This window comes from Chanos chanos, chromosome 1, assembly GCF_902362185.1.
Source record: "Chanos chanos chromosome 1, fChaCha1.1, whole genome shotgun sequence".
In the NCBI taxonomy this organism is placed as follows: domain Eukaryota; kingdom Metazoa; phylum Chordata; class Actinopteri; order Gonorynchiformes; family Chanidae; genus Chanos; species Chanos chanos.
The window spans coordinates 22646094-22673076 of NC_044495.1; the positions used below are offsets into that span (position 1 = coordinate 22646094).

General features: G+C 38.9%; 3 protein-coding genes across 5 annotated transcripts; all 3 read right to left on the reverse strand.

Annotated features, from left to right (window-relative positions):
- Window positions 1-778: 778 nt before the first annotated feature.
- On the reverse strand, window positions 779-7836 carry LOC115822072 (solute carrier organic anion transporter family member 1C1). 2 transcript variants are annotated; one of them, XM_030785727.1, is made up of 15 exons: window positions 7740-7836; window positions 7339-7504; window positions 6290-6431; window positions 5747-5879; window positions 5512-5618; window positions 5232-5384; window positions 4984-5082; window positions 4485-4697; window positions 4021-4185; window positions 3533-3728; window positions 3135-3294; window positions 2691-2875; window positions 2444-2508; window positions 2164-2281; window positions 779-1946 (listed from the first exon to the last, which is right to left on the reverse strand). In XM_030785727.1, the coding sequence occupies exons 1-15, from the start codon at window positions 7772-7774 to the stop codon at window positions 1649-1651; spliced, it is 2235 nt and encodes a 744-aa protein (XP_030641587.1). In that variant the 5' UTR covers window positions 7775-7836; the 3' UTR covers window positions 779-1648. The 2 variants fall into 2 exon arrangements, with proteins under 2 accessions (XP_030641587.1, XP_030641595.1); XM_030785735.1 differs by lacking the exon at window positions 7740-7836 and adding an exon at window positions 7650-7668.
- Window positions 7837-8972: 1136 nt separating this feature from the next.
- slco1e1 (solute carrier organic anion transporter family, member 1E1) lies at window positions 8973-15043 on the reverse strand. The gene is made up of 14 exons (XM_030774599.1): window positions 14939-15043; window positions 14700-14841; window positions 12831-12963; window positions 12520-12638; window positions 12084-12233; window positions 11876-11974; window positions 11538-11768; window positions 11026-11190; window positions 10554-10749; window positions 10295-10460; window positions 10001-10185; window positions 9736-9800; window positions 9518-9635; window positions 8973-9441 (listed from the first exon to the last, which is right to left on the reverse strand). The coding sequence occupies exons 1-14, from the start codon at window positions 15041-15043 to the stop codon at window positions 8973-8975; spliced, it is 2343 nt and encodes a 780-aa protein (XP_030630459.1).
- Window positions 15044-16592: 1549 nt separating this feature from the next.
- Window positions 16593-25517, reverse strand: slco1d1 (solute carrier organic anion transporter family, member 1D1). Of its 2 annotated transcripts, XM_030780188.1 has the most exons (15): window positions 25435-25517; window positions 25034-25090; window positions 24108-24249; window positions 23877-24009; window positions 23594-23718; window positions 22810-22956; window positions 22146-22244; window positions 21063-21317; window positions 20394-20558; window positions 20099-20294; window positions 19807-19972; window positions 19380-19564; window positions 19133-19197; window positions 18917-19034; window positions 16593-18604 (listed from the first exon to the last, which is right to left on the reverse strand). In XM_030780188.1, exons 2-15 carry the CDS (start codon window positions 25082-25084, stop codon window positions 18391-18393), a joined length of 2061 nt encoding a protein of 686 aa, XP_030636048.1. In that variant the 5' UTR covers window positions 25085-25090; window positions 25435-25517; the 3' UTR covers window positions 16593-18390. The 2 variants fall into 2 exon arrangements, with proteins under 2 accessions (XP_030636048.1, XP_030636058.1); XM_030780198.1 differs by lacking the exon at window positions 16593-18604 and having other exon boundaries at window positions 18972-19034; window positions 19133-19196.
- Window positions 25518-26983: the final 1466 nt, after the last annotated feature.

Sequence of the window (26983 nt, forward strand, 5' to 3'; positions counted from 1 at the left end):
TCCTTTGTCCCATGCATTTATTGATTTGACTATCCACACACACACACACAAATAATAAATGTATTAGTTAGGAAATATAAGATACACTGCACAGATTATGAGGGGAAAAGACAACTTAGAATTCAGTGAAATCCAGATGGAGATATAGGGACTTCTGGACTAATCTGAAGTCCTGAGCTGAGAGCTTAACACTGAAGAGGCTCCACAGGGACAAAGAACTTCCACACCACTGCAGACTGGGAGAAGACAGGATGCACTAAAGTTCCCTGTGCTGCTTTTTGTGCTGGAAGTAGATAGTTTTCAGCCACACTAGAGACCTGAGGGAGAACTTATGGGCCATCTAATGGAGCCTCGACAACCACTCCAGAGTTACTTGGGATAGGATGTACTGGTGAACTTGCAGCATCTCATCCACACAGTATCTTAGTCAACTGCAAAATGCCCACTATAATCTAAATAAAGAACCTAAACTCTGCTCTGTGGAGCATTTCAAGTGACATCAGACAACATTGCTGCTCTGTGAATCAGGACATGGGTAGATACTGAGGTTTATGTCAGGTAAACCATAAAGAAAGAGACAGGGAGGGAGAGAGAGAGAGAGAGAGATAGAGACAGAGACAGAGAAAGAGAAAGAGAGAGAAAGAGCGAATGAGAGAGAGAGGGAGAGAGAGAGAGAGAAACTCTATGCTGCTGCCATCAAGTGGTGCTATTTCGTCTCACTGGACCTCTAATAGTTTAATAATCCAAACTGTTGAACACATGGTAACACTGAACACTGTTAAGTTAGAATAATGGCTGTCTTTGGACAGTTTTAATAGGCAATTCATTGAACAGAAAGAACTAAGAACAAAATCTTCAAACCAATTTGCAATTACATTCACAATTTTTCACTCACAACTACACAAAAGCTTTTATTTTTGAGACAAATGTCATGCTGCTATGTTACAATGTAAACCTTAAGTCTGTTTTCTTCTCCAGATTCTGACTTCATAAATGTTCATTTCTGAACAGGATTTCCAGATTAGAGCAGAGGTCATATGGCAGGATTAATAAGTGAGACATATTTTTATAGGAATCAAAATGTAATACAGCAGCATTAATAAATGAGACATATTTTTATAGGAGGTATATGTAATATGACAGGATTAATAAGTCAGACATAATTTTATAGGAGGTAATATGTAATATGACAGAAGTAATAAGTGAGACTTATTAAAAATGTTCTCACACTGTTGTGCTTTACAAAAAACAGGCAAGTGCGCTGGTACCTCAAACAACACACAAACATTCTTAATACAAAATATAAACCCAAAGGAAGAGAGAAACAAAGCTCTACAGTTTTGGGGTTTTTTTGCCTTTTAGATGGCTTGACGTGAAATAGTCTCTATCACCATGGTTACATTTGGGATATTATAACATTGTACTGTTTGAAAGATCATGATATGCAAAATATCATCGACTTCTCGTGAAAACACATTTTTCATTCACAAGATTTTCTTTTTCATTACAAAGCTCTCAATGAAACCAGGAACGAGACTGATTAACACATGTATTCACATCCATATGCAGGTGTAATCATTGTGTGTCTTAGTTTTGCTCAACGGTCACTTTTAACCATGGCAGATGAGACTTAGGGATTCACTCAGTCTTATTTTTCACTGTTGGAACTCTCCTGAAGGTTGCATTTATCATCATTAGAACACTCTTTTACTTGATCGCATTTCTCACCACTATAACACTCTTCCTTTGAGTGGTGTTTCTCATTATTAACATACTCTAGCAGTTTCTCATTCGTCTCAGTGGGACACACTGCTGGCTTCTGCAGCTCCACATTCTCAGTGACTGCCTGAGCACGAAGTAATTTCCGCTTTATGAAAACAATGACAACCCAGAAGAGCATGTACCCACATATCCGCAATGAGCTGATCATTCCCAGGAAAAGGAACCTGCGGAGATGGACAGCAGAGTTTTCCAGTAGTTACTGATGGTCACATTTATCAGTTATGTGTATTCATAGCTACAATTTTAGGCAGACTTGACTTTTTTAAAATGGAAAGTACAGGTGTTACATGAATAAAAATGTAAGTAATATGTTACCTGTAAGCATTTACTGTATGTTGAAGCATACATTGTAATGGACGCGTGACCTGGAAGGATGCTCACCTGAGAGTCTGAATGTCATACATCCTGCAGGCCCCCCTCCCACCACATTTCCTGCTCCCCCACTTCAGACAGGTAGAGTCAATCAAAGCGCCGAAGTAAATGGGTGCAGGGATCCCTCCTTTCATTTAGACAGAGTGACAGAGATATGAGAACAGACCAGTCTGTCCCAGACAATGTGATAATGCATTGTTGTAATGCAGGTCTGTTTGGGAAAAGGGACGCCCGGGTGTAGAGTCAGGGAAGGGAGTGGATGTAAGGTGGTTGGAGATGTTATACTCACCCAGCACTCTCAGCATTAGCATGAGCATGCCCACTGACAGAGATTTCAATTCAGGCTCCACGCTCCTGTAGGGAGAGAGAGGGGGATTTGTGCAGAAGCCTTTAAAGCAAGCCTAAAAGTCTCATTTTATATTCAATCTGAAATGAAACTCACGAACATTCATAGTCAAAGACTACTGTTGCTGTGTTTAAATGATAATTGTATCTCTGTCTGTGGTCCTTATGGTCGTACGAGGAGAGACACACACCTCAGCGTTATGATAAACAGGGGTGTGCTGCCGAGGCAGTACACAAAGAAGCTCAAAGACTGTAGCGCCAGATGGATGTAGAACATTCTAGAACAGCTATTTTTCCGGGGACACTGACCAAGGACAGCAGAGGCATTCTGATGACCAGTGTCCCAGCTCTGGATACATCTGCAGCCATGAAATGTCTAAAAAAAAGAAGCACATATCACTCACTGCTGGATGGGTACGAGTCTTTCAGATTCTAAACATTTTTTTTTTTTTTTTACAAATTTCGAATGTTTTTATTTCTGTTATACTCCATAATGACTTTATGTTTCAAAGCGTTTGATGTAATCTATGCAGCTATTTATGATCATTCCATTATTTTCTGTCTTTCAGCAACAGTCTGTCAGCCACTTAAGGAAAATATAGTGCAATGAAGCACCAATGGAAGTGCACACTCACCATGTTCCTCCCAGAGCCCCTAGTGAAGTTGCAGCCAGCAAAGCATGGGGAGACATATGTGACTCCATTATGTCCACACACAGGATCCCACTGGTTAACAGGACATCCACAGTCAGAGTTACAAGATGACAACACCTCCACCTCTCCCAGCCGCTCTGACCTGAAATTCACACAACATTAATTCCCTCAACTCTATGCTTACAATATTCAAATTTAAAATCTTTCCGTTTTGTTGTTGGAGCTGTTTATGAAGAGCTCATATTAGAGGGAAAACTGACATAGAATATAGAATAGAACAAACATGTTACATGGCTTTGAGTACCCTCGTCCGTCATGCATTGTAATTGAATTAACTGTATTTCTGTTGCTTTCATCTGGATTGTTTACGTCAAGAACACCTTTGGTAAGGAACTGTGACTCCAGCCACCTCCAAGTTCTCACAGCTCAGGGCAAAGAACGGGACAAAGCACAGGAAGCCCAAGATGGAGGTCAGGAAAGCCACTCGAGCAGCTCCAAGCAGGCCCAATTTAAACCGCTTCATTATGACTCCACTCAGGAAAATACCAAAGGACACAGCTGGCATAGATGTCACCCCTGCTCACCAAGAGGCAGAAATGTGTCCATGCACACACACACACATACATACATACAGGGAGAGAGAGAGAGAAAGAGAGAGAGAAACAATGAACAAATCTTTCAAGCTTCCCAGCAAACTTGCACAAATTTATACATGTGTGTTCCTCTAGGTGAAATAAAATTAGCTTCAAACTTAAGTCTACTATATGCAAAGCTGTCTCTGTTTGATGTCAAACTAGAAGTTGTGTTATACATATCTCATGATGAGTTCCTCATCACAAAGTCCTATAATCCTCTCAGTTAAAATTACCTATGAGGAAGTTAGTTTTGGAGGCACTCTGTCCAAACTGCTGTTCCAAATACTTGGGTGTGTAAGTTATGAGAATCACAAAGGCATTGAACATGATAATGTTGCTGGCCAGATACAGCACATAGATCTTGTTGGTAAACAAGCGCTTCAGTGACGGTCCAAAACCTGCAAAATACATAACACAAGCCTTGTAGCAGACACCCATGTGTTTTAAAGGGTAAAGTGACAATGCCCTAGAAAAGACAATTACACAGTACAACTTAAAAATGTCAGAGGAATCATTGTTATCCATACCACTAGTTCTAATACTGGTAACAGTCATTGTTAACTTTAATGTTGCACAGAGGATTTTAAAGTCTTAAAAAGTTGATGGAGAGGTCTAACCAACCAAGCCTAACCAAAAAACTAACCATCCTTAAGTTTTCCTCCCTGCCCCACCATTTGCACTTCAAATACTGTCCTACCTTTGGCTATTTCAGCAATGCTGGGTGTGTGGTGTTCTGTGTGTTGCTGAAAGGGCTCAGATGACGGATCCTGTGTCTGTGGGTCTTCTGGGAGAGCACGTGGCAGGAACCAGAGTGGCAGAGCAGTAAGCAAGGTAAGACAGCCAGCAATCACAAAACCCAACCACCACGCTCCCACCCAGCGGGAGTCCTGCATAGTAATGGTTACACTTTCTGGATGCACACACACACACACACACACACACACACACACACATCACAACATGTAAAACATGAAAGACAGTACTTTCATACCCACAAATCTATTCATCTACAGACCATCCTTAAAAGACAGGTGCCAGGTCATCGGACACAAATTAACACTGATGGTGAAGAATGTGAACATCTTATTGTAATATTTTACAACAGGGTCATAAATATTCTGTTAATCTTCTTCCTTAAATTTGGAACCTCTGTTTTCTGTTTGTGTATTATCTTAGAAACACTGATCAAAACTCACCCAGGTTCACAAAACCAATATCCACATAGAGACTTGCACACAGAGAACCCAACGTGTAACCAAAGAGTGGGCCAATCACACCTATTGTATGAAGACACCCTGTTGACAATATAAGAGACAAAAATAATGACTCAGTTATGAAGACTTTTGTTATCTTCTACACCACAACAGTCTGTCTGCTATTTGCCCTGTTTTATGATCTTGCTGAAAAAAAAAGAATATTGTCAACAAGATTTCACATTTCTCACCAATATAGAAGGCTGAGTTTTCAGGTCTAGCATAGTCATCGATAAATGATATCCCAAGAGGACCAATGGTTGCTTCTCCCATACCCCGGATCATGTTCCCTATCATCAAAATAATCCACATGGGGGAGCCCTCCTCCTCTCCTTTGTGGCATCCTGAATAGTACACAAAGTAATAAGAGACACCATCAACGCACTGTGTCATATGCATGCTAGCATACATGCACTCACATACTGATCCAGACACTCATTTGTGCAGACACATCCATGAAATCATGCTTACCAGGAATAGGTTGTGTAAGTGTGTCCTGATTGGCAGGTGAGCATGGGGATGTCATTGTGAGATTGTCTGAATCAGGCATGTGGGAGGCAACAGTGTCATATTTGTATCTGTAGGAGAAACACACACATCATCAGTCATTTTGGATGATTTGTATTCCTACTTTAAGAAGCTTGTGTTAAGGTCATGTGGCATAAATCCCCAAACGTAACAGAGAGTCTGTATCGCGCCCACTCACCGATCCATGAGGAAATGGGGCAGAGACATTAGGAGGGTTCCCAGTCCCATTAGCAGACCTCCTGCTGCAATGATTTTTGGCCGGTGGAACTTTGCCCCAAAGTAGCTCACCACACTAATAATCATCAAGTTACCTGTGGCACAGACTGCACTTTAAACATTCACACTCATTCAAATGTTTATTTTCTCAGTAACAGACAGTAAGGAATAATTTGATTAAGCATGGGTCAACCATGCTTAAAATACTCAAGCACTTATAATGAGCCCTAAGCAGTGAAATAAACTGCTGCCTACTAATGTACAGTATTCTGTCATCATGTAGCAATTTGAAGTGGAACATTAAAAGAAATACTTTTGACCAAATCTTATCTTTCAGGTAATAGTTAAGTGTGGCATTTCTCCACTGGGGCTAAACAAACAATATTCAGCAGTGTTTCTGCAGTTGCTGTTCATCAGTAACATACTGGGCATTTTCCCTCGTGGAGGATCATCCCACTTCCAAAGCTGAGCAATCATTGGTCCTCTTGGGACCTTACTCACTCACCCATCTCAAAGCTGCCGTCTATAGTACCAGCAGTGGAGCTGGGAATCTCAAATCTCCTCTCAATCTGAGTGATGGTGCTTTTAGTGTAGCTCCCACTCAAGGATTTAGAAAAATAACAGAGCGCAAGGACCCCAATAAACATCTGAGAAAATGGAGACAAAATTGTTTGAAAGGACAATTGACGGTTGATTTTTGTTGCCCTGTGCCTTCCTTATTTGCATGTGAGTTGCATGATACGATAAGCCACCGAGATTCTTGTTCTTGTTAACATTAAATTTCAACTGTTCTACCTGAAATAGTATAATAATCATGATGATGTAATAAGTGAATGAAGCAGAAGGACAAATTTTAAGTTCTTGCATTTGTTTCACCCAAGAAATAAGTTCAACAAGTTCAAATTTAATACTGCAATCACAAGAGGCAGCTGAAGTTCAGTGTTCTTGGGAGTCCAGTGTGTGCTATAAACAACCCTAGAATCAGCCAATAGCATGCTGACAGTCTAAACATGTGAGATATGTTTGCCGTTGGTCTCCAGTGAATTGCCATGTGTGTTTGCAGAAGAACCGGACAAATGATTGGTCTATATATTATATGACTCATAGGCCTATATGGTGAGGATCAGAAAAAGTCAACCAATTACACTGGTAAGCTGACTGTTTAAATGAAAATTAGACACATAACTATTGAAATAATTCAGCAGTCTCACTGTTTATGCACTTTCCTATTTTGTATGCAACTGTTCAGCAATGGTCCTACAAATAATTGTCAAAGACTTATCCAAAAAACATTGACTAGACTAGATTATGTTCTATGCCGGCAGTATAGGAAAAGCAAGGTATTGTTTTGAAAAGATGCACTTTTATACTACGTAACTGAATCCCTTGATATTTTGCCAAAAGCATCTTCACCTGAGTTTTTTGGTAATCTAAAAAAATGCCATGACCATTTAAATGAAAACAACATGCAACATTTCAGTTGTTCTGGAAAGATCATGAGAGAATGCTTTGTATGGTTTTGTTTCTTATGTAGGGAAATGTTCAGTTTCATACTTTCAAACTCGGGGAGCAGCATTTCGCTCGTCTGGCCTTCTGAGAAGTGTCAGTGTAATCCGGCAGAGCTGGATCACTGAAGCCCTCAGGTCTGCCCTCCGCCGTCATACTGGATGAGCCAGTGGATGGGTCAAGATTTACAAGAAGGCTTCTAGCTGAAGGCAGACTTGAAGATCATGTAAAGATAAAGAAAAATGAGCAAACATACATACAAGAGTTAAATAATTTTCACTCAGTGACATACTAAAAATCTAAATCATATGATAAGAAATACTCTATTTAAATTTTAAAGCACACATCGCTGTTTTAACCTCAGAGAGTCTGCTAGCGTGAATGTAGGTAGTATACTATAGGCTTTTTATTCAGCAGCAAGAATCAGTTATATGGAAAAAAGTACTCACAACTTGGACCCTTTAGAGGAGAGCAAGATAATCATTCACATGTCCTGTAGTTGAGCTGCAAGTAGACTGGTCATCTTCAAAGCCCAAGTAAATATCATGTTTACTTTGCAGCTATCAAGCAAATCGCCTTTCGACCAATCATTAACCATCATTGATCACTTTTTTCTCCTAATTCAGCCAAAAGTCACAGCACACTGCATTTATGCTCTCTGTAGTCCACTAAGATTATGCTGATTCATCTAGGAGTAACACAACTGAAATTTCTGGTAATATGTTTATCTTTTCTCTCTCAGGAAAGATTTTTTTTACTTTGAGTAATACACTTCTGGGTGGACTTTGCAAAGGTTTTGCAAGCACTAATGCTGTGGTTTTTGAAGAAAAGTTTTATTTTTTGAGCAAGTTCATGACATTATTGCAGGGTAATTCTCATGTCAGTGAGTTTCTATGACGATTAGGGGGTGATAAATTACTCATCCTCTCGTATAAACATCAACCCAGCAGATGTGGATAAGGACAAACTGCCTTATTTGTGTCCTTGAACAGTTGGAGCTTTGTGAAATGCCATTTATTAGCTGGAGAGGTAGTTGAGGTTGATGAGTATAAGGCTTGTGTGATAATGAGATGGGTGCTTGTGTTCACAATGTATCCTCTCCACTCTTCAATCAGCCAGTGTCAGTGATTACTGTCCACAGTCAGGGTCATCTCTCTCAGTTCTCAATGACATGCAAGCACACAGAAAGGGAATTAACACAGTTTGCCAATGCCCACCAACTGCAACGCTCTGTCTGTGTGTGTGTGTGTGTGTGTGTGTGTGTGTGTGTGCGCGCGCGCGCGTGTGTGTGTGTGTTTGTGTGTGTGTTTGTGTGTATGCCATCGATAACAAATGCTTATGTTCAAATAGGGTTCAAATAAAGTAAGCTGCTTGCAAAATGAAATTATGATAAAAAAGCATAAATAGGCCTTTGACAAAGTGTGTTTCACTGCTGTGTTTCAAATTAGCTGGTTATAAAAAAAAGAAAGAAAAGAAAAGAAGGAAACTGAACAAAATTGACTAGTCTACCCTTGAGTGACTGGATGTGATAAATGTAAAGACACAGCCATGAGGCCAAATGAGTTGATAGCTATTCAATGGCTCTTTATGAAAGAATACAAACAGTAGATAAAGTACAGTATTATGAAGGGTTAACCAACAGTGGAGTAGTCCACTGTGCTCTATCAAAGGTAGCCTGTCTGCTACCCCTGAGTCTCATCTGTAGTCGTGTTCATGATCTCCTGATCTGATGGGCGGTTCTCTTGGTGGATATCCTCCTTGTGTGGATGACTTTCTGTCTGACCATTTGCCTGCTCAGCAACACCAACTCCTTCCTTTCTCAGAGGAGTGACAGGAGTCAGTCTCTCACCATCTTGTTGTGTGTGCTGACGTTCATTTTCTTCCTCTTTCTGAGAGTCAGCTGTCTCAGATGCTTTCTGCCTCTGAGCATCTGGCAATACTCCAGCTGTGAGTCTCAGATCAGAGATGTTTTTCTTCATGCTGTGAGCTGGTTTTGAGGGGTCTTCAAGCTCAATCTCTCCCAGCATTCTGGCTTGCTGTGCCGCTTTGATCTCTTCCTTCCCAAACTGCCTCCTCAACAGCACAATAACGGCCACGATGAAGAAGTAAGAGGATCCACTCAGACATGTGATCAGGCCCAGGAATATTACCCTGAATCAGTGAGCAGTCAGTCAGACCTTAGTTCCAATGAAAGCAAGAAGCAACAAACATATGGATAGTCACATACCTGTACATGTCAGCATCGTACATTCGACAGGCACCTTGACCACCGCACTTCTTAATTCCCCATTTCAGACAGGTTGAATCTATCAGAGCTCCAAAATACACAGGAGCTGGAATGCCACCTGAATAAGAATCACAGAGTATGGATTATAGGATTTTGAAATTATTATAATAATAATAATTATTATTATTGGTCATACTGGTCATTTTGTTGACATTTACCCAATGTTCTCATCACAAGGGTCTGAATTCCCAGTGCCAGGGACTTCAGTTCAGGCTTAATACACCTACAAGCACATCCATTGTATTAGATACTATACATATAAAAGCACATCCCATGTATTAGATAGACAGAGGATACCTTTTAGTCCTCTAGACACTAAAAAGGCTTATTTAGAGAGAAAAGTAGACATCTATCACTTTTTTCTCCACACGTTTTATTGGGAAATATACAATAATTAATGTTCTTTAACATGTTGAAACTGACCGTATTATGACCATGTACCCAGGGGTAGTACCAAGAGAATTGATGAAAGAACTGAGAACAGACACAGCCATGTAGAAAGTGAAACTGCGACTGCACTCTCTCCCACGAGGGCACTGTCCAAGGGACACAGACATACTGCCCCCTGCTGGAGAGGGTGTCAACACACAACTGCAGTTATGGAAGACCTACAAGCACATTCAAATACAGAAACAACAGTGAAGACTATAATGCAGGATATTTGGCAAGAAAGTAATGTGTCATCTATCATCTTTCCTCCAGGTAGAGTGAAGGTACCGTGTTTTTGCCCTGTCCAGTAGAGCTGGTGCAGCCAGCAAAGCATGGAGACATGTAAGTGATCCCATTAGCAGAGCACACTGGGTCCCACTCATTTACAGAGCAAGAACAGTCCTGGTTACATTCTGAAAACAGCGTGTGTTCTTCATGGGACACAGCAGGAGTCCTGAGGGGAAAGGGAAAAGATTGCAAACTGCTGTGCAACAGAGGGACAAGAAAAGATCCATCTAATACCAACGACTAAAGGAATCCTCCATACCCATTGTATGTAACAGTGAGTCCTGCCACTTTGACGTTATCACACTTGGTTCCAAACTGCAGGAGGAGTAAAAGGTAGGCCATGATGGAGGTGACTAAGGAGAGCTGTGCTCCTGACACCACACCAAGTTTGTACCGTTTCATCAGCAATCCACCCAGAAATATTCCCACAGCAACTACTGGCAAATTCAGCACTCCTGCAGTGTATAGGGAAATGAAGTGTGTCTTTATCTTCAGTTACCATCAGGCTTGACACATCTCAATGTAAGGAGGCTGATGAGTTTCAATTAGAGAGTAGTGAGATGAGTTATGGCTGGACTGTTAAGGTAATGACATATCAGGATTTAAATTATTCTTAACATAAACTGGATTGTGAATGAAAAAAACATTTTTCATAGGTATGTGACCAGATAATGAGGCCCTTTGTGTCCTGTGCAAAAATAGCAATGGCCTGTTAAGAGAAACACACACACCGATGAGGAAATTGGCCCTAGAAGCAGACTGGCCAAACTGCTGCTCCATATACTTTGCTTTGAATGTGAGTAGACCAATAAAAGAGTTGAACTTTAGTACACTTCCACAAAGCAGTAGGAAGTAGGCTGGGGTCCTCAGAAGCCTTTTCAAAGAGGGCAAGAATCCTGCAGGCCAGAGAGGTAAGAGAGTGTCAGCAAATGTGCAGCATCACTGGACTTGATTACTTAAGTCCTAATTAAGTAAAGAATGAATTACTGTGGGATTTTCTCATGCATAATAAAAGCATGTGTAAAATATAAACTGAAGAATTTGATATCAGTACACACTAAACCATGATTCTTTTAGTTGAAACTTAACAAACATAATGTGAATTCTAAGCACTCTGCCACCCTTTTGTGGATGACTGGTGTACAACATATTTGGACACACTGAGATTCATCCAGGGGAGGAGATCTATCAGTGGTCACCTTTAAACACTATTGCTTTTGTTTGGACGGGGAGTGGAAGTTGCCTTTTGCAATGTCAGCCAGTTTCATGGAGTTTGTGGTGGATTGTCCAGGCTCCTCTTGGGAACTATGAGAAGAACTAGGCAGACTTTCGAGCTCTTCTCCTTGTTTGGGTAATGACCTGGGCAGGAACCAAAAAGGAATGCCTGCCAGGAGCATGATGGCCGAGGACACGAAAAAGCCAAGCCACCAGGCACCCACCCAGCGAGCATCCTGAGAAGTGATAGTCACGCTCTCTGAAAGACAAACATCTCTGACCATGACACTGCACTAACATGCCATACACTAACAAAAACACACAGACAGTCAAAGGCACAAAAGATGCATAGAAAAGCTTATTTACCAAGATTAACAAATCCTATATCCACATACAGTTTGGCACACATTGACCCCAACAAGAATCCAAACATAGGGCCCAGTAGTGTAATCGTCTGTAGACATGCTGTTAAATCAAATTGCAAGTATGTTATTATTTTGATATGGTCAGTATCAATAAAATAATTCTGTGATACCAAAGTACTTAAAAAAATAGTAAGATTTTTGCAGCTTGCCTATGTAAAAAGCTGAATTTTCTGCCTTTGCAAAATCATCAATATATGAGATTCCAAGAGGTGTGACTGGAGTTTCTCCAATTCCCCTCAAGGCATTTCCAAGAAATACATAGATCCACATCTTTGATCCGACATCTTTGACACAGTCTGTGGAGATAGAACATTTAGTTAGATGTAGAGACATTCACAAGACCTAGAGAATCTCTTAAAGATAAGAGCAACATTTAAAATGTGGGATCACCAAATCCTGAAGGAAATCAAGTGCCCTTAAAATTCAGTCAAGACTGAGCTAAGTGTATTTCAAGCATTTGTTCCACTGATGATTTTATTAATATCATACATTTGTACTCAGGAAGAATTATCTATGCTGTTTGTGGCAGCTCATTATTTGCAAAAATGTGTCCCTTTTATATTAAGTTTTTCAGCATGAGAGAAGAACCTGTGTTGATGTCCTGGGACAGCAGAGGGTCATCACGGTGTATCATGGAATCCTGGCATGGATTTAAACTGTGACTTTGATTTAGTGAGCTTTGTATCACTGTATCAATCTTGTAACTAAAGGTAAAAAAAAAAATACAAAAACTTTACAGTTTGCTAATGTTTAATAAACACCATCATCATTTATAAGTTACCAACAGGGAGTGATGAAATTATATCTATGGCATAGAAGTGTAATATTACAATTCAGGAATAATCTCTATATAGCAGCTGACTCTAAGGAGATGTCTAACTTGCTGATGGTTTTACCGTCCCATGAAGAAGTGCGGCAGTCCAGTGAGTGCTGAGCCAATGGACATCAGAAAGCAGCCCATCCCTATTAGCCTGGGCCTATGCAGCTTTGCTCCAAAGTGACTTACAAGAGCCAGAAAGAGCAGATTACCTGCAGGAGGAGAGCAATCTGTAGATATAATGCCAGATGTGCAACAATGCACTGTATGGAAACTACATTATTATGGCAAAGTATATTGAATAGAGTTACATACATTTTTTTTAAGTAAGACCAAGATGATATTTAATTTAGTAGCAGTATAAGATGGTATGTGTGTGTGTGTGTGCGTTAGGGCTATCACAATATCAGATTTTTACTACACAATTATCGTGGCCAAAGAAATTCACAATAACAATATTATCGTGATGTCTATAGAAAATTTGAACCAAGTAATAGTAAAATAATGCTATGGGTCAAATTCATCTTTAAATTTGTTTATTGTGTGCTGTCTCTTTTTTAAATGAGACAGCACAGTGAGCAGTCAGTCAGACCTTTTTTAAATGAATTACACGCAAAATAGGAGTGTAGTGAGGTGGAGAGTCTGTAACTATAATTGTACGGAAGCGTACAGAAAGAACAATTACATTATTAATGGATAGTGAAAAGGCAACCAGATGAACCGATAAACAAAATGAACAAAAGATCCCTAAGGCCTTACATTTGCCATCAATACAATGTCAACTGAAGCAAAATCACTTGCAGGGAGCTTGCGCTTCGACTCCCGTAGTTTTCATGACACCAATCCTATTCCAGCGGTAACAGCGGTCCGTCCCAATGCCTAGTAGTGTGCTTGTATTCAGCTAACTGATCGGTCCACTCGTTCTTTTTTAATTGCTTAATTTCCCATTGAGAATGTAACCGGGGGGTCACATTGACCCAGCGGAAAAACAAGACGCAACACATCGTTTAGCTCCTGTTGCAATGATAGGTCAGTTGACATGCACGTTTGGCGAAGAATGCTGTAGCATCGGGGGCTTTTCCAGAAAGCGGGTTTAGTAAAAGTCTGAGTCAGTTAACTGTAGTCAGTAAGTAGTAAACCTCCTAATACAAGAGCCCTATGGCTTTATTCTCCTTGCAGAATAAAGGCTCTTCTGTTGTGAGGTGTACTACTTGTTCTGTGTTAACTAACACCTTGTTTTCACTAAACCCCCTTTCTCGAATAACCGTGATGTAATATACTATTAAACCGATGTCATGGAACTCTCTTAATGTGTTTGGGTTTTAACAACACTATTTGTTATTTAGTTATTAATATGCTTGCTGAATGAACATAGCCAGACGATTGTCACATCTCGTGATCTAAGGTAAACAACCTCATCTAGCAAGCGCGTGGCTGTCTGTGGCTGAGAATCACTAGTTCTTTGCAGAGCTTTTCATAGGAATATTTGCTCTCGTTTTTATGTATTATGACTGTTGACTGCTGTTTGTTTGATCGGTCCACTCGTTTTATTATTTTAATTGCCGTTTTATGATTATTTTCCCAATGAAAATTAATGGGGAAAGTTTTAGGTCTCTAGTGCTACGACGACGGATTGCACACAGTGGCAGTGGATTGTTGGATCCTTTTGCTCCGTGACCTTAGCTGTAGACAGACCGTGTATTTTTACAGTTAAGATTCGATGATGCTGCTGCGCAATCCCAATCGCATTTTCTCTCGGAAATGCATCTCAGTATTGTACTATGTGTGTTATTAACACAATATCAGTATTTCATTTTCAATGAATTCAATTTTTTCACGGTTGTCGTCACGGATTAATAAATTCATTTTTTTTTCACGGTTATCGTCAATACCGTATATCGTGTCACCCCTAGTGCGTGCGTGCGTGCGTGTGTGTGTGTGTGTATACCCATCTCAAAACTTCCATCAATTAGTCCAATGAGGGAGCTGGACAGATCAAACCTTCTTTCAATCTGTGTGATGGCACTCTTCATATAGGTGCCGGACAAAGCTTTAGAGAAGTAGGCAAAGGACAATGCCACAATGAACATCTGTCAGAAGAGGAGGACCATCAGAACATGCAACATCAACACTTTACAGTTTACTCCCTGTAGTAGATGTACTGGGTTACATATGTCATTTTTCTACCTTTAGAGTAGAGCAGCAGGGCTCTTTGGTGGTGTCTTTTTCTGAGATACAGAGAGCTTGTTGACTGGTGAGCTTCCCATCACCCTCTCCTGCTGGGTCAGCCATTTTCCTGCATGAAGCACAGTCCCACTGTTTCCCAGTCCAGCTTTCAGGGAAGTCCTACAGCACATCTGAATAAACTAATCCAGTTTTCAAAGAAACCTGCAGCACACCTCCATCAACTCATGTTGTTGACTTGTTGAACGAGGGGGGTATTGCAGAAAGCGGGTTTAGTCAAAATTCAGAGTTAGTTAACTCAGAGTAAGTAAACCTCCTAGTAGAAGAGCCCTGTGGCTTCATTCTCCTAGCAAAACAAAGCCATAAAGCTCCTCTGTTAGGAGGTTTACTACTTGCTCTGAGTTAACTAATTCAGAGTTTTCACTAAACCCGCTTTCTGGAATACCCCCCAGGTGAGCTGCTTTTGAGTATAAACAACACGTAACATGTAACCTCTTCTAAATGGTGCAAATACAGATGGCAATGAAACTATCCAAGAGAATTAATCTAGTGCAACAGAAGTTCATTGCAATTCACGTGTTCACATTAAGAAGATTTGAGGATCTTAGCAAACAGTGTTTTTTTTTTTTCATAGAGACCAGATTCCTCAAAATATTTGAGGTTTTAAATATGTAATTAAGTGTATCACATGGACAGCAAATCAGTTTAGGTATAAACGCTCAGAAATCAAGACTTACCTTTTGATACAAGAGAAATTCCTCACACAACGTTATAATTTTAGGTGTCCAACAAGCCTTGTACCAAGGCAAGCATCAGGTTCTGATTGTTTCCATTCTTAGTACTGAGGACTGAAATGATTAAGAATATTCTTATTAACAAAAAGGGTTTGCAGTGCTACAGTGGAATTCTGAGGGAAAAAAGAATAAGATGTTTTCAGAGCTAGATGGCTTGAGAAATCCAACGTAACAAAGAGGCAAAGCACTTTTTGAGTTTTTAGTACTTACTTGGATAATCCCCTCTGATTTAGTCCTGGTAAATCTCCCCTCCCTATAAGTCCTTCAGTCCTCCACTCATTTGGGAAAAGGAGACTTAAATATTTTGCAGGTACACAAGTTTTTTAGCGTTTTTCCCTGAAGAATCAACAGTCACGTCAACAGAAAAGTCAAAGAGTAAGAATAAGGCAGAAAGATGAGGGTGAGAAAGAAGGAGAGATAGAAGGGAGAGGATGAAAAAAGGAGCAGTGACATATTCAGGAACAGATGTCAGTGGATACCTTGTGAGAGCAGGATGCTTCCTCATTCTCCACGGACACCATCACTGATGAAACATTCTCATCCAATCATTCTATTCACAAACTGCCTGTTTGTGAGTGGAGTTACAGGGAGCTGACACACACAAAAGGCTCAACGCATTTCTATTCTACCCACATGCGGGCTCAGGGGGGACTTCAGCAAGAAAACAAACTACTCTCATCTATTTCCCCATAGAAACTTTTTCAGCAGCTTCTTTACATGTTTGATTTTACGCTTTTTCCACTAAGAAACTTTAGAGAAGATTACCTTGATCCCATTTGTATAAAGTTTTATCTCCCCAAAACCATTGAAACAATAATCAATTTGAGAATTGGAGAAAAGTTATCAAAAACAGGAATATTTTATTTTTTGATAACATTTGCTATTTATGAGCAATTCTTGAGACATGAACTGAAGGCAGAAAAAAAAGCACTTTGTTTTACAAACTTTCAGTCTGTTACATGATGTACCTCGCTTGTTATAAAACTGAATTAGACATTGATGGGGGCAAAATTAGTCAGAGTGCCCCACTGGGTTCCAGCTGCTAGGAGAGGGTCTGAAGCAGGGGAATGTGTTATTAGCACAGTTAGCAGCATGTGGTTAAGGCAGTTGAGTTACCCAAGCAGCTTTTTCCCCCAGGGGGAGAGAGAGGGATTAAGATTTAAGAACCCCTAAGAAGCACAACATTCCTGCTCTGAACTAAGGGTGAAAACACTCTGTTCTGATTTTTTTTTTCATCATAGTTAATTATTGTATTCATCATAAATGAATACCTTTTAACTTGCTAGATGTAATTAGCTTAGAGGGTGTAAAAGGAGTAGATCAATTCTTTTGTTTTTCATTCTTAAAATCCATGGAGAAATATAAAGTCAGTGCTAGGAGACGTGTGTTAAATGTTTGTTTTGTTTCCTTGCGTGTCTGTTTGGTTTGCCATTGTATTGCTTTCCATCTCTGCATGACTTGGTTTCAGATATTCACAATCAGAGAGAAGAAAAGTGAAAAAAGAAAACATTGCGGATGTCAGTTACTCTTTCAGTTCCTGGAGGAATATTGCTACGTCATATGACATGCACTTGTTTTTTTGGATGGTTTAATAGGAACTGCTGAGTGCTGTAGGAATCCATGAAAATGTAGGAAATGTCAGAAAAAACAAAGGTTTAAAATGCCACAAGCTTGGTAGCTAACAACAATATCACAAATATACATTATAATCAATCAGAATCAAAAGAATCAGTACATACAAAACTCAGATTCACAATGATCTAGCAGTTCATGGTTGTTCTACAAAACACTTTTGCAGAATGTAAAACATCCCAGAGAAACATTATAACACATCTTGACCTGATCTAAACAGTCAGCATAAACAATTAGAAATGACCTTGAATAAAGGAAGATGTAACAAGAAAAACATGTAGAATCCTCTGGTGGTTGACCAGATCATCCTTAGCGACAATGGTTTCAACCAAATCATTAGACAAATATTTTATCAGTAAAGCAAAATGTTGGACACAGTACTAGGTGCAAAAGAAACACTGTGATGAGATATATTTCTTACAGGCAAATTCTGTACATTAATAATGCAGAGGTGTGACTGGGTATAAACAGAGCAATGATATCAACAAAAGATTTTTCATTTTTTTTTCATTCTTGGTAACCAGCCAAGAGAGACTGAATGTACTGTATGTATACTTGTATTTAAAAAAAAAATCACAGTTTTCTAAAAGCATTTCACCTGACAACAGTCAAGTATACAGAGCATTGTTTATGCTTTAGACATTTCAAACCTGCAGCCATGGACCATGAGCCCAAACAGCATTAAATGCAACAATTGTGTGCCACCACTGTAACCATTACTGGATGTAATTAGGTTTATTTATCATTATTTATCATCTGTTGACTACCATTTTATTTTATTTTATTTTATTTTATTACCAAGGTATTTTATTGCCTTAATCAAGTAGTATAATGAGTGATCCTTTAAAGCTTTGTATGTTTACTGGGCCCAGTATAAAACTGATAATTCTGTCAGTTGTTAACTATGGAAAATAATGAAATCTACTTGATCAACTAACAGCATTACTCATTATACTCACTATGCATATAATTGGAATGAGTGACAGCCACATTGCATGACTCTCTCAGATGAGTTGTCAACACAGAACCTTAGATGGTGGTCTCCTTATCTTGTTCGTTCTTATGGTTTGCTACATCTGTGTGGCCATTCCCATTGGTGACAGCATTTCTGTCTTGCTCTGCAGCTTTGGCCTGTTCTTTTAGGGCAAGTTTCTTCTGACGATGGGCAAGTCTATTGTACAGTACTCCCCACAGTAGATAGGAGAGGGAGTAGAGGCCATAGATCAACCCCAGAAAAGTGACTCTGCAACACCACAGATAGTAATGTCAGTCCACAGTCAATTCATGTCTAAATCCATGGTCAATTTATTACTTTCTAAATTATACGAAACTATGAATTCTTTGTTTGAAAATGTGTTTCATAGTCTGTCACAGTATAATAAATATGTTGTACTTTTTTAGCACAAATTTTTATTCTTTCTTGAATACAATGCATTACAGGATCAGTGCGTGTAGCAAATTGTAACTGAAGGTAATAATCTTGCTGATATACAGACGGTCCAGGTGTCATAAGACTCCTGTGCGATCTGTTGTGTAAATGATAACAATGTCTTACCTGAATGCATCAGAGTCATAGAGTCGACATGCCCCTTGACCACCACATCTTTTTGTGCCCCATTTCAGACAGGTCCTGTCAATCAGGGCACCAAAATATATTGGGGGAGGAATTCCACCTGGACAGATGCCAAATCAGTTTTCAGTTCCATTTATAGTCATACATATCACACTATAGTGACAATTCATCATAAATGAATAGAATGAGCCTTCTTACCAAGGGTCCTGACTATCAAAGTCTGCATACCAAGAGCAAGTGATTTCAAGTCAGGCTGTATTGACCTGACAAAAATGAAAGAAACCATATAATAGACAAATTTCATATCAGTCATGTAATATGTATGAGAATTAAATTCAACAAAAACATACAAACTTTCATGCAGTGGTTTACTCTGCATGTAATTATATAAAAATTCATACAAAATCAATATAACTGTAGTAATATTGCATAACCTGGGTTTTACCTGAGTAGGACAATATATGAAGGTGTAGCTCCACAGGCTGACACAAAAGCCCCCACTACTGATACGCCCATGTAAAACTTAAACATCCTGTCACAGTCATCTTTCCGTGGACACTGACCAAGAATGGCTGACATATTCATGGCAGATATTGGTGCATCTCTTACACACGTGCAGTTATGGAATACCTAAAGCAGAGGCAGAAATTAAGACATTTTTTAATCGCATAAATAAGGCAAAATGCTCTCAACATGTGACATATGTTTTACAAAAAGTACTTAGAAAAACATGGGAGATGCAGACAGTGGTCAAATACCATTACTATAGATACAGAAAGACAAATGTGTGAAAGAGAAATGCAGGGTACATTAATTAAGAAGGATTACAGAGATTGGTTGTTGCAGCTGTTGGTTGTTCAGGAATAATTTACCATCTCTTTGCCGACACCAGTGGAGGTCTGGCATCCAGCCAGACAGGGAGAGGCATAAGTAATGCCATTATAGGCACACACAGGGTCCCAGTGCTTAATAGAGCATGAACAGTCCGTATTGCACGGGGACAGAAGAGTATGTGGGTTATATGAAATCTCTGCTTCACTGGTAAAGAGATACATATAAGTGTGAGTGGGATTCTCCAAATACATTTATTTTTGCAATTAATGCATGGAGTTTAATGGTCAAAATTGATTTAATCTTAGGAAATTTAGAGTTCAGACTTTTTACCCCTGGTAAGAGACAGTCAGTCCAGCGACTTGTCCATTTTCACATTGAAGGAAATATTGCGAAAGCAGAAGACAGAAGGAGAAGAAAGAGGCACAGATTGAAACTTTGGCCGCCCCAAGAACATTCAGCTTAAATCTCTTCATCACAAATCCTCCTGTGATGATTCCCAAGGCCACAGCAGGGAGATTCATAATGCCTGTAAGAACACACATGTGGAATGGACAGATGGATGAACAAATGACAGAGCAGTTAATCTAAAAATAATAAACAATTTGGATGCAAAGAAAACACCTACCTATCAAAAATATAGCCTTTGAGGGGGACTGGCCATAGGTTTGCTCCATAAACTTGGGTTTAAAAGTGATCATTCCAATAAAGCCATTGACTTGCACAAGTGCAGTGCAGATAATCAGCAGGAACACAGTATTACTGAACAGTCTTTTCAAAGATGGCAGGAAATCTAAAAAAGAAAAAAGTCCTTAAGACCACAGCTTTAGGCAGTGATTATGTTTTTACCACATAACATACTGACTGATATCAAGAGCAATATATGTTGAGTAAGGTAAGTGGTACATAGCTTATTCTTTCTTACATAACATTGTGACCTAACGTGATCTATTTTATTTGAACATTGATAAAGGGCACTACAATGTTAATACCATTTAATGAAATTCATTTCCTGCATGAGCAGTATGTACACTTTCTTTATTATAACCTTTTAGAACTTAAAGCCAATAAATACCAAAAATAGCTGATTAAATATCAAAGGAAATGAGGACCAGTATAGATACAGAAGAATGAAACAACCGAGTTGCATAGCGCAGACTTAGAGCGCTGCTCAGTTCTGAGATCCTCAGGACTCAAGTTCAAGAGGCATAGTTCAGTTTATAATCCCATAAATCCAATTTAATCATAGGCAGGTATGTTGAGTATGTGCAACATAAAAAAAAAATGAGGGCACCACCTTTGGCCAGGGCAGCCATCGTCACTTGTGTTGGTTTTTCTGTTCCTGGGCTGTTTTCTGTTGGTATGAAATTGTCCTGCTCACTCTCCTGTGTATCTGGATTTGTCTTAGCCTGATTCTCTCCTTGCTTTGGCAGAGACTTGGGAAGAAACCAGAATGGAATCCCAGCCAACAACATTACAGCCCCCGTTATCAGGAAGCCGAGCCACCACGCCCCTACCCATCGTGAGTCTTTGTGGTTGATAGTTATGGTGGCTGTAAAAACAACAAAGAACCAGCAAATATCCTTCACATTCTGACACTACATAGATCACTCAGTCAGTTATTATCTCAAACACAAGTTGATGTTTACCCAGCAATAGGACACTAAATTATAACTGAGATACGCTCTGCCATTTTTAGGTGTATTTGGCCTAAATCTTTGTAGCTCAGCAACAATGGTCATGGCACAGTTCTGCAACTTAGTCTTACTAATGGTACTAATTTTCTCAAATTCTTTGTATTCCTGGGATTGCAAAAAAAAAAATGTGTGTGTGTGTGTGTGTGTATGTTTATTACATAATTTCAGGAATTACAGTGGTACAATGCAAAATAATTAGAAGTTTTTATCTATAAGGAAAAGGTCTTGGCAGCTGGCCAGTGACCTTCAAAATTGATTTCAGGGGAACGACACAGCAAAATGATGCCACAGACAGGCAAACATTTACCCTCTCAAACACTTAACATTAAGCAATAATAAACATGTGAAAGGGGGATCATACTAGGCATACAGAGAGAACTACAGCCAACTTGTATTAAAGTGCAATCTGATTTCTTGTTCTATAATCACAGATAGGTGATTTCCTTTCTTTTAATAAGTGACCTGACTTTTTTTTTTTTGTTTGTTTGTTTTGTTTTGTTTTTATTTGCGACTAATATGAAAGTGTTTAATCTGAAAGGTAATCACTTCTCTAAAAATGATTACAAAGATGACCTGGTACTAATTTCAAATATTAAAACTGACAAGAAAGACAAACATGCTGTATAATATATGACTGTTCAGCCAAAAATTGATTTGCTCCTCTCTGCAGTGGAGTGACTTACCTAAGTCCACAGAACCGATATCCACGTAGAGCTTGGCACAGTAAGAGCCCAGCATGTATCCAAACATAGGGCCCAAGATTCCAATTGTCTGTATACATGCTGTATTGATAAAGTGTTCAAAGGTTCATGTCACCAATTACATATTACATGCAATTACTGACATCTCATAACAGACATGACAGTATAGTAGTTTGATTACTGTTTCCATTTCAGTCCCAAAGACAACAAGCAATCTGTGCGCTCTAAAAGTTACAGAGAATAGATCAGTTAAAAGCCTTGGTACAGAAAAACCCTGAGTTGCTCCTCGTTTGTAAGATTCTTTGTAAGAGGTAACAGTCCCAAAATTACTGCAGAATTTCAATCATCACAGCAATTTTCTACCAGGGCTGTTGTGAGTGAACCTAGGACTGTTGTGAGTGAAGTCTTTTTTTATTACTGGAGAAGTGAGGGAAGAACAGTACTGAGGGAATGACAACATTAAAGGTCCAGAGGTCTTTTATTGACCATGTTTCTTCATGAGGTTATTACAATTAGTTTGCAGATAAAGTTGATCAAGCACAGATTCCAGTTTATAGGCCAAAGCGGCTGTCAGTCTGTGGGTGTTACTGACTGAACAAAAAGCCTATGATTATTGTCAGGACAGGTGTGTTTTGTCTTTTCTTACCCAGGTAAAAAGCTGTGTTCTCCTCTCGAGCAAAATCATCCAAGTAAGATACTCCCAGGGGCATTACTGGGGTTTCTCCAATTCCACGCAACATATTCCCCAGAAATACATAGATCCACATGGATGACCCCGCTGTTTTCTCACACTCTGCAAGCATAAAGTCTGCTTCAGGCAATTCCAGGCTTGCCTCAGATATTAACACTTTCAGTTAGCGACGTATCTGTAGATCTGTTCTCAAAGTAACCGAGCTCAGTTTGGCCTTTGATTACCAGCAAAAGCCATTTGTCATGAACTGTACTCCATAAGGAAAGAAACAACTAGATGTATCTGAGATGTAATTTCACCCACTTGATTTCAAATGCTCAAGAGCACAAACTTCACTTCTTCCTAAATTTCTATATTTGCATATTGACTTCAAAACCTATGATAATCGATGTCTACATTAAAATACAAAATATGTAAGGCAGAATTCAGAATTCATCTTGTAATGCCAATGTAATGGGAATTAAACAATCACTCTGGATCATTAATCTCTAAACAGATATTTATATTTTAATCTGCACATTTGTAGCAGCCTTGTGGTGTTATTCAGTTTACTCCTAAATTCATGCAAATAACATCTGTTGCACAAATATGCTCTGATTCCTAGGAAATACATAATAACATGTTTTCATGTTGCAATTTAAAAGAACTGAAACTGCATTCATTGTTTTTACTCTATAGAAAATTGTATGAGAACATGCAAACAAGCCCTGTGCTGAAGGACCAACTGCTTCTCACACACCTGCTTGACTTTCTGCAGAGGGTGGCTCATCCTCCAAAGGATTAGTTCCATTGGCTAAACAAGGTAGAACAGGTTTTGTCACATTGGTCTCAGGGTAATGTGTAATTGTTGTTTCATATTTGTACCTGTGTGACAAGCACATCCAAACACAATTGCTGATTAAAAGATTGTTATAACCAACAGTGCATATTGTCTTTATATATGAACACCTGCTTTAATTATATGGACTTATATATGTCAGTGGATGTGTTTCAAGTATTGTGCTGTGTACTGTGAAACTCACGGGCCCTGCAGGAAATGGGGAAGAAGAGTTATTAGGGATCCTGTTGTCATGAACAGACACCCAGCTGCGATCAACTTGGGCCGATGGAGCTTAGCACCAAAGTAACTAACAAATGCTATCACCAGCAGGTTACCTGAATGGGACATCAACAAACTGCTAGTTAATATCACATCACCAAAACTGAGCCCTAAGAGAGCAATACCATTATGAAGAACTCATAATAATGCTTACCAACTTCAAAACTGCCATCAATGACTCCTATTAGTGAGCTAGGAATGTCAAAACGTCTCTCAATTTGAGTTATGGAACTCTTCATGTAACTGCCTTGAAATGCTTTGGCAAAGTAGACAAAGGACAGGGAGGCCAGAAACATCTACAAGAGAGATACACATAGGTGAACTTTTGGCCATCGTTGGTAAAACAACTGAACCTTGCTGCCAGCAATGAAACGAATTCTGTATAACCAACTTCTAAATAATAATGTCAGAATATAGGGCATAGCTGATATCTATGATCACTAAGCACCAAAACAAAGATAAGTAACATGACACTAACCCAATCTGAAAACTCAATGAAATGATCCTAAAATAATACAATGCAAAGTCATCCCTGACTTTTCACCTTTTCTCTAATAGCCAATCGAGACAAAACAAGGAGTGATCACTTTTTGATAGGTCATTCCTTGCTATTACACTCAAACACAACTCAGGCATGTTTGAGTTTAAAAGTGCTTGGGTTAAACATTAAAAAGGTTGCGGTCACGGACCAGAGGCTATCCTTCAATTTTGTTTACCAAACCATAAATACACACTTAACAGCTATGAAAAGAACCTGTTCCTCAAGTTAGATTACTTAATTTTACTGTCTTAATTCATCTCCTCTTCTCTTTGTTGTCCCTGTGGCTACTGCAGTTATAAACTAGCCCAGATGTTCTATGAGTTGAATATTTATCAGTGATTCTCAGCATTGCCCAAAATAATTATTCAGAATTTTGCACATTTCATAGTACAGACAACAGACTATAGACCAAGTTATAGTTGCAAAACTATATAATGGCTAAAATAAGGAACTGAGTGTAGACAGTAAACTTTTAGAGGCAGAGAGGGACAGAGAGAGAGAGAAAAAAAAGAAAAGACAGAACTCATACTCATAGTGACCTTTAATTTAGAGCAGCATGGCTCTTGCGGCTCCTTTTCCTTCACGCTCATGATGCTCTGTAATATATATAAGAGTAAAATGACTGAGCTGTGCTCCAACTAAACACAAAGAAAAAATATGTGACACCCAAAAACATCATTCTTCACCAAATAAAACAGGGTTTGCCAGCTAAAATAAAGCAGTTTGAGAGGTTTGTTTTTCTGAACTATCAAAATAAAATAGAAAAAATTCCATCACATGGCAATATTAATGATGATCAGCATGACATTATCTTTTTGCATGATTTCTACAATGCTTAGAGTAGAGAATTCTGTAGAATGATCAAGATTGATGTAATAACTCCACAAATTTAGTAATGTGTTAGAATGGTACAATTATCTGAAACGTAACAGTAACTTACTGAAAAAGATGTGCTGTTTCACCCCGACAGAAGCTACAGTCCTTTTGAGTTGCTGAAGATGGAGGTTTGGTCTTATGTGGAACTTTGCTCAAAGGTAAACCCTTATCTTTCAGATGTTATAACATCACTCCTAATCAGTAACCCAGGAGTCATGTGCACTTGTTCATCTTATCAACAGGTCACGTTCCTGAAATGCATCGGTCCACTAGAGGGACAATCAGCCAAAAGGGACTTATTCTGAACATTTGGAATGTCCAACTTCATGCAAGAAGGAAAAAAAATAAAAGAAAAAAAAGAAAACATGTGGAACACTCTGTCCCAAAAGTACTCTGGTAAAATCACTCCATCTAGAGGCTCTTATAAACAATGCATTCTTCATTTATAATCTCACTCCCTTTTTTTTATGATATTATATCGGAATGATTGATGAAAACCATACAAGCTAGACTTCACAGCACTAGATAACTAGAGTGGAGTTTCAACCACATCTCTCTTCCCACCTGAGCTCGGTTTGGAAAAATTCAGTTCAAAGTCTTCTCACTTCTTATATTGCTCCCTCTGTTTGTTGACTTGGAATCTTCAACATAGAAAGTTTTCCCATTTTATGCATGATTTGTGTTTATAGACAACAGGGCTACATCAGGTGGAACTGCATGGTATTAAGTGCTTAAAACAGAGTCTAAACCCAAAGACTGGGGGAAAAAAGATTTGGAAATGTCTCAACAAATGTCATCAAAGGAGCTTGCCCTCACACATTCAAGACATGACTTGTTTATATATATATATATATATATATATGGTTATGTATTATTTTGTTTGAAAATAATTGCAAAATATATGCACTGGAAACCTTGAGCTCATGCAGATTTGCAAACATTTGCAGTCACAGCTGCAAATGAGAATAATTATTTTTTATAAAATGCAACAAGAGTGATGTGATTCAACTGAAATAGTGTTGCCATAGTATGCCAGATACTAATGAAAATCATTTTGACACAGTCTCTTATCATACATGTACATCTGTAACGTTATATAGAACATATTGAGAATGTGTACGCATATTTTGCATCATCCTCAATAACAAAAAAAGTCTGATTTGCTCACTGCCTCAAAATCTTGATGATGAAGTTCATTACAAAGAAGCTGAGCTCACAGAAATAACACATGAGATTTGTCAGATGTCACTGATAAGACTTTTATTCAATTGCATAGTAGCATTAGACCATATTTTAGGTACAATCACAACTGAAGTGATCCAAAAAAAAGAGACCAGGTAAGAATAATTATACCATACAATAACAATCATTTAACAGCAGAAAGAAGACAATTCGAACCATTGTTGTCAAAAACAAGGTAGGTGCACTACCACACACACTCTCACAAACAGAATTTAATTTTTGGGTTCTGACTAAGCTTTTCCTAAATTATCAGTCTGGCATGATATAATTACACATCCAGACGGCTTAACAGTCTCTGCACTCACAGCCTGTGACATGTCTGTAAGAATAGGGTTTAGGGACATCTCCAGGGCACGTCAGGTTAAGCATTC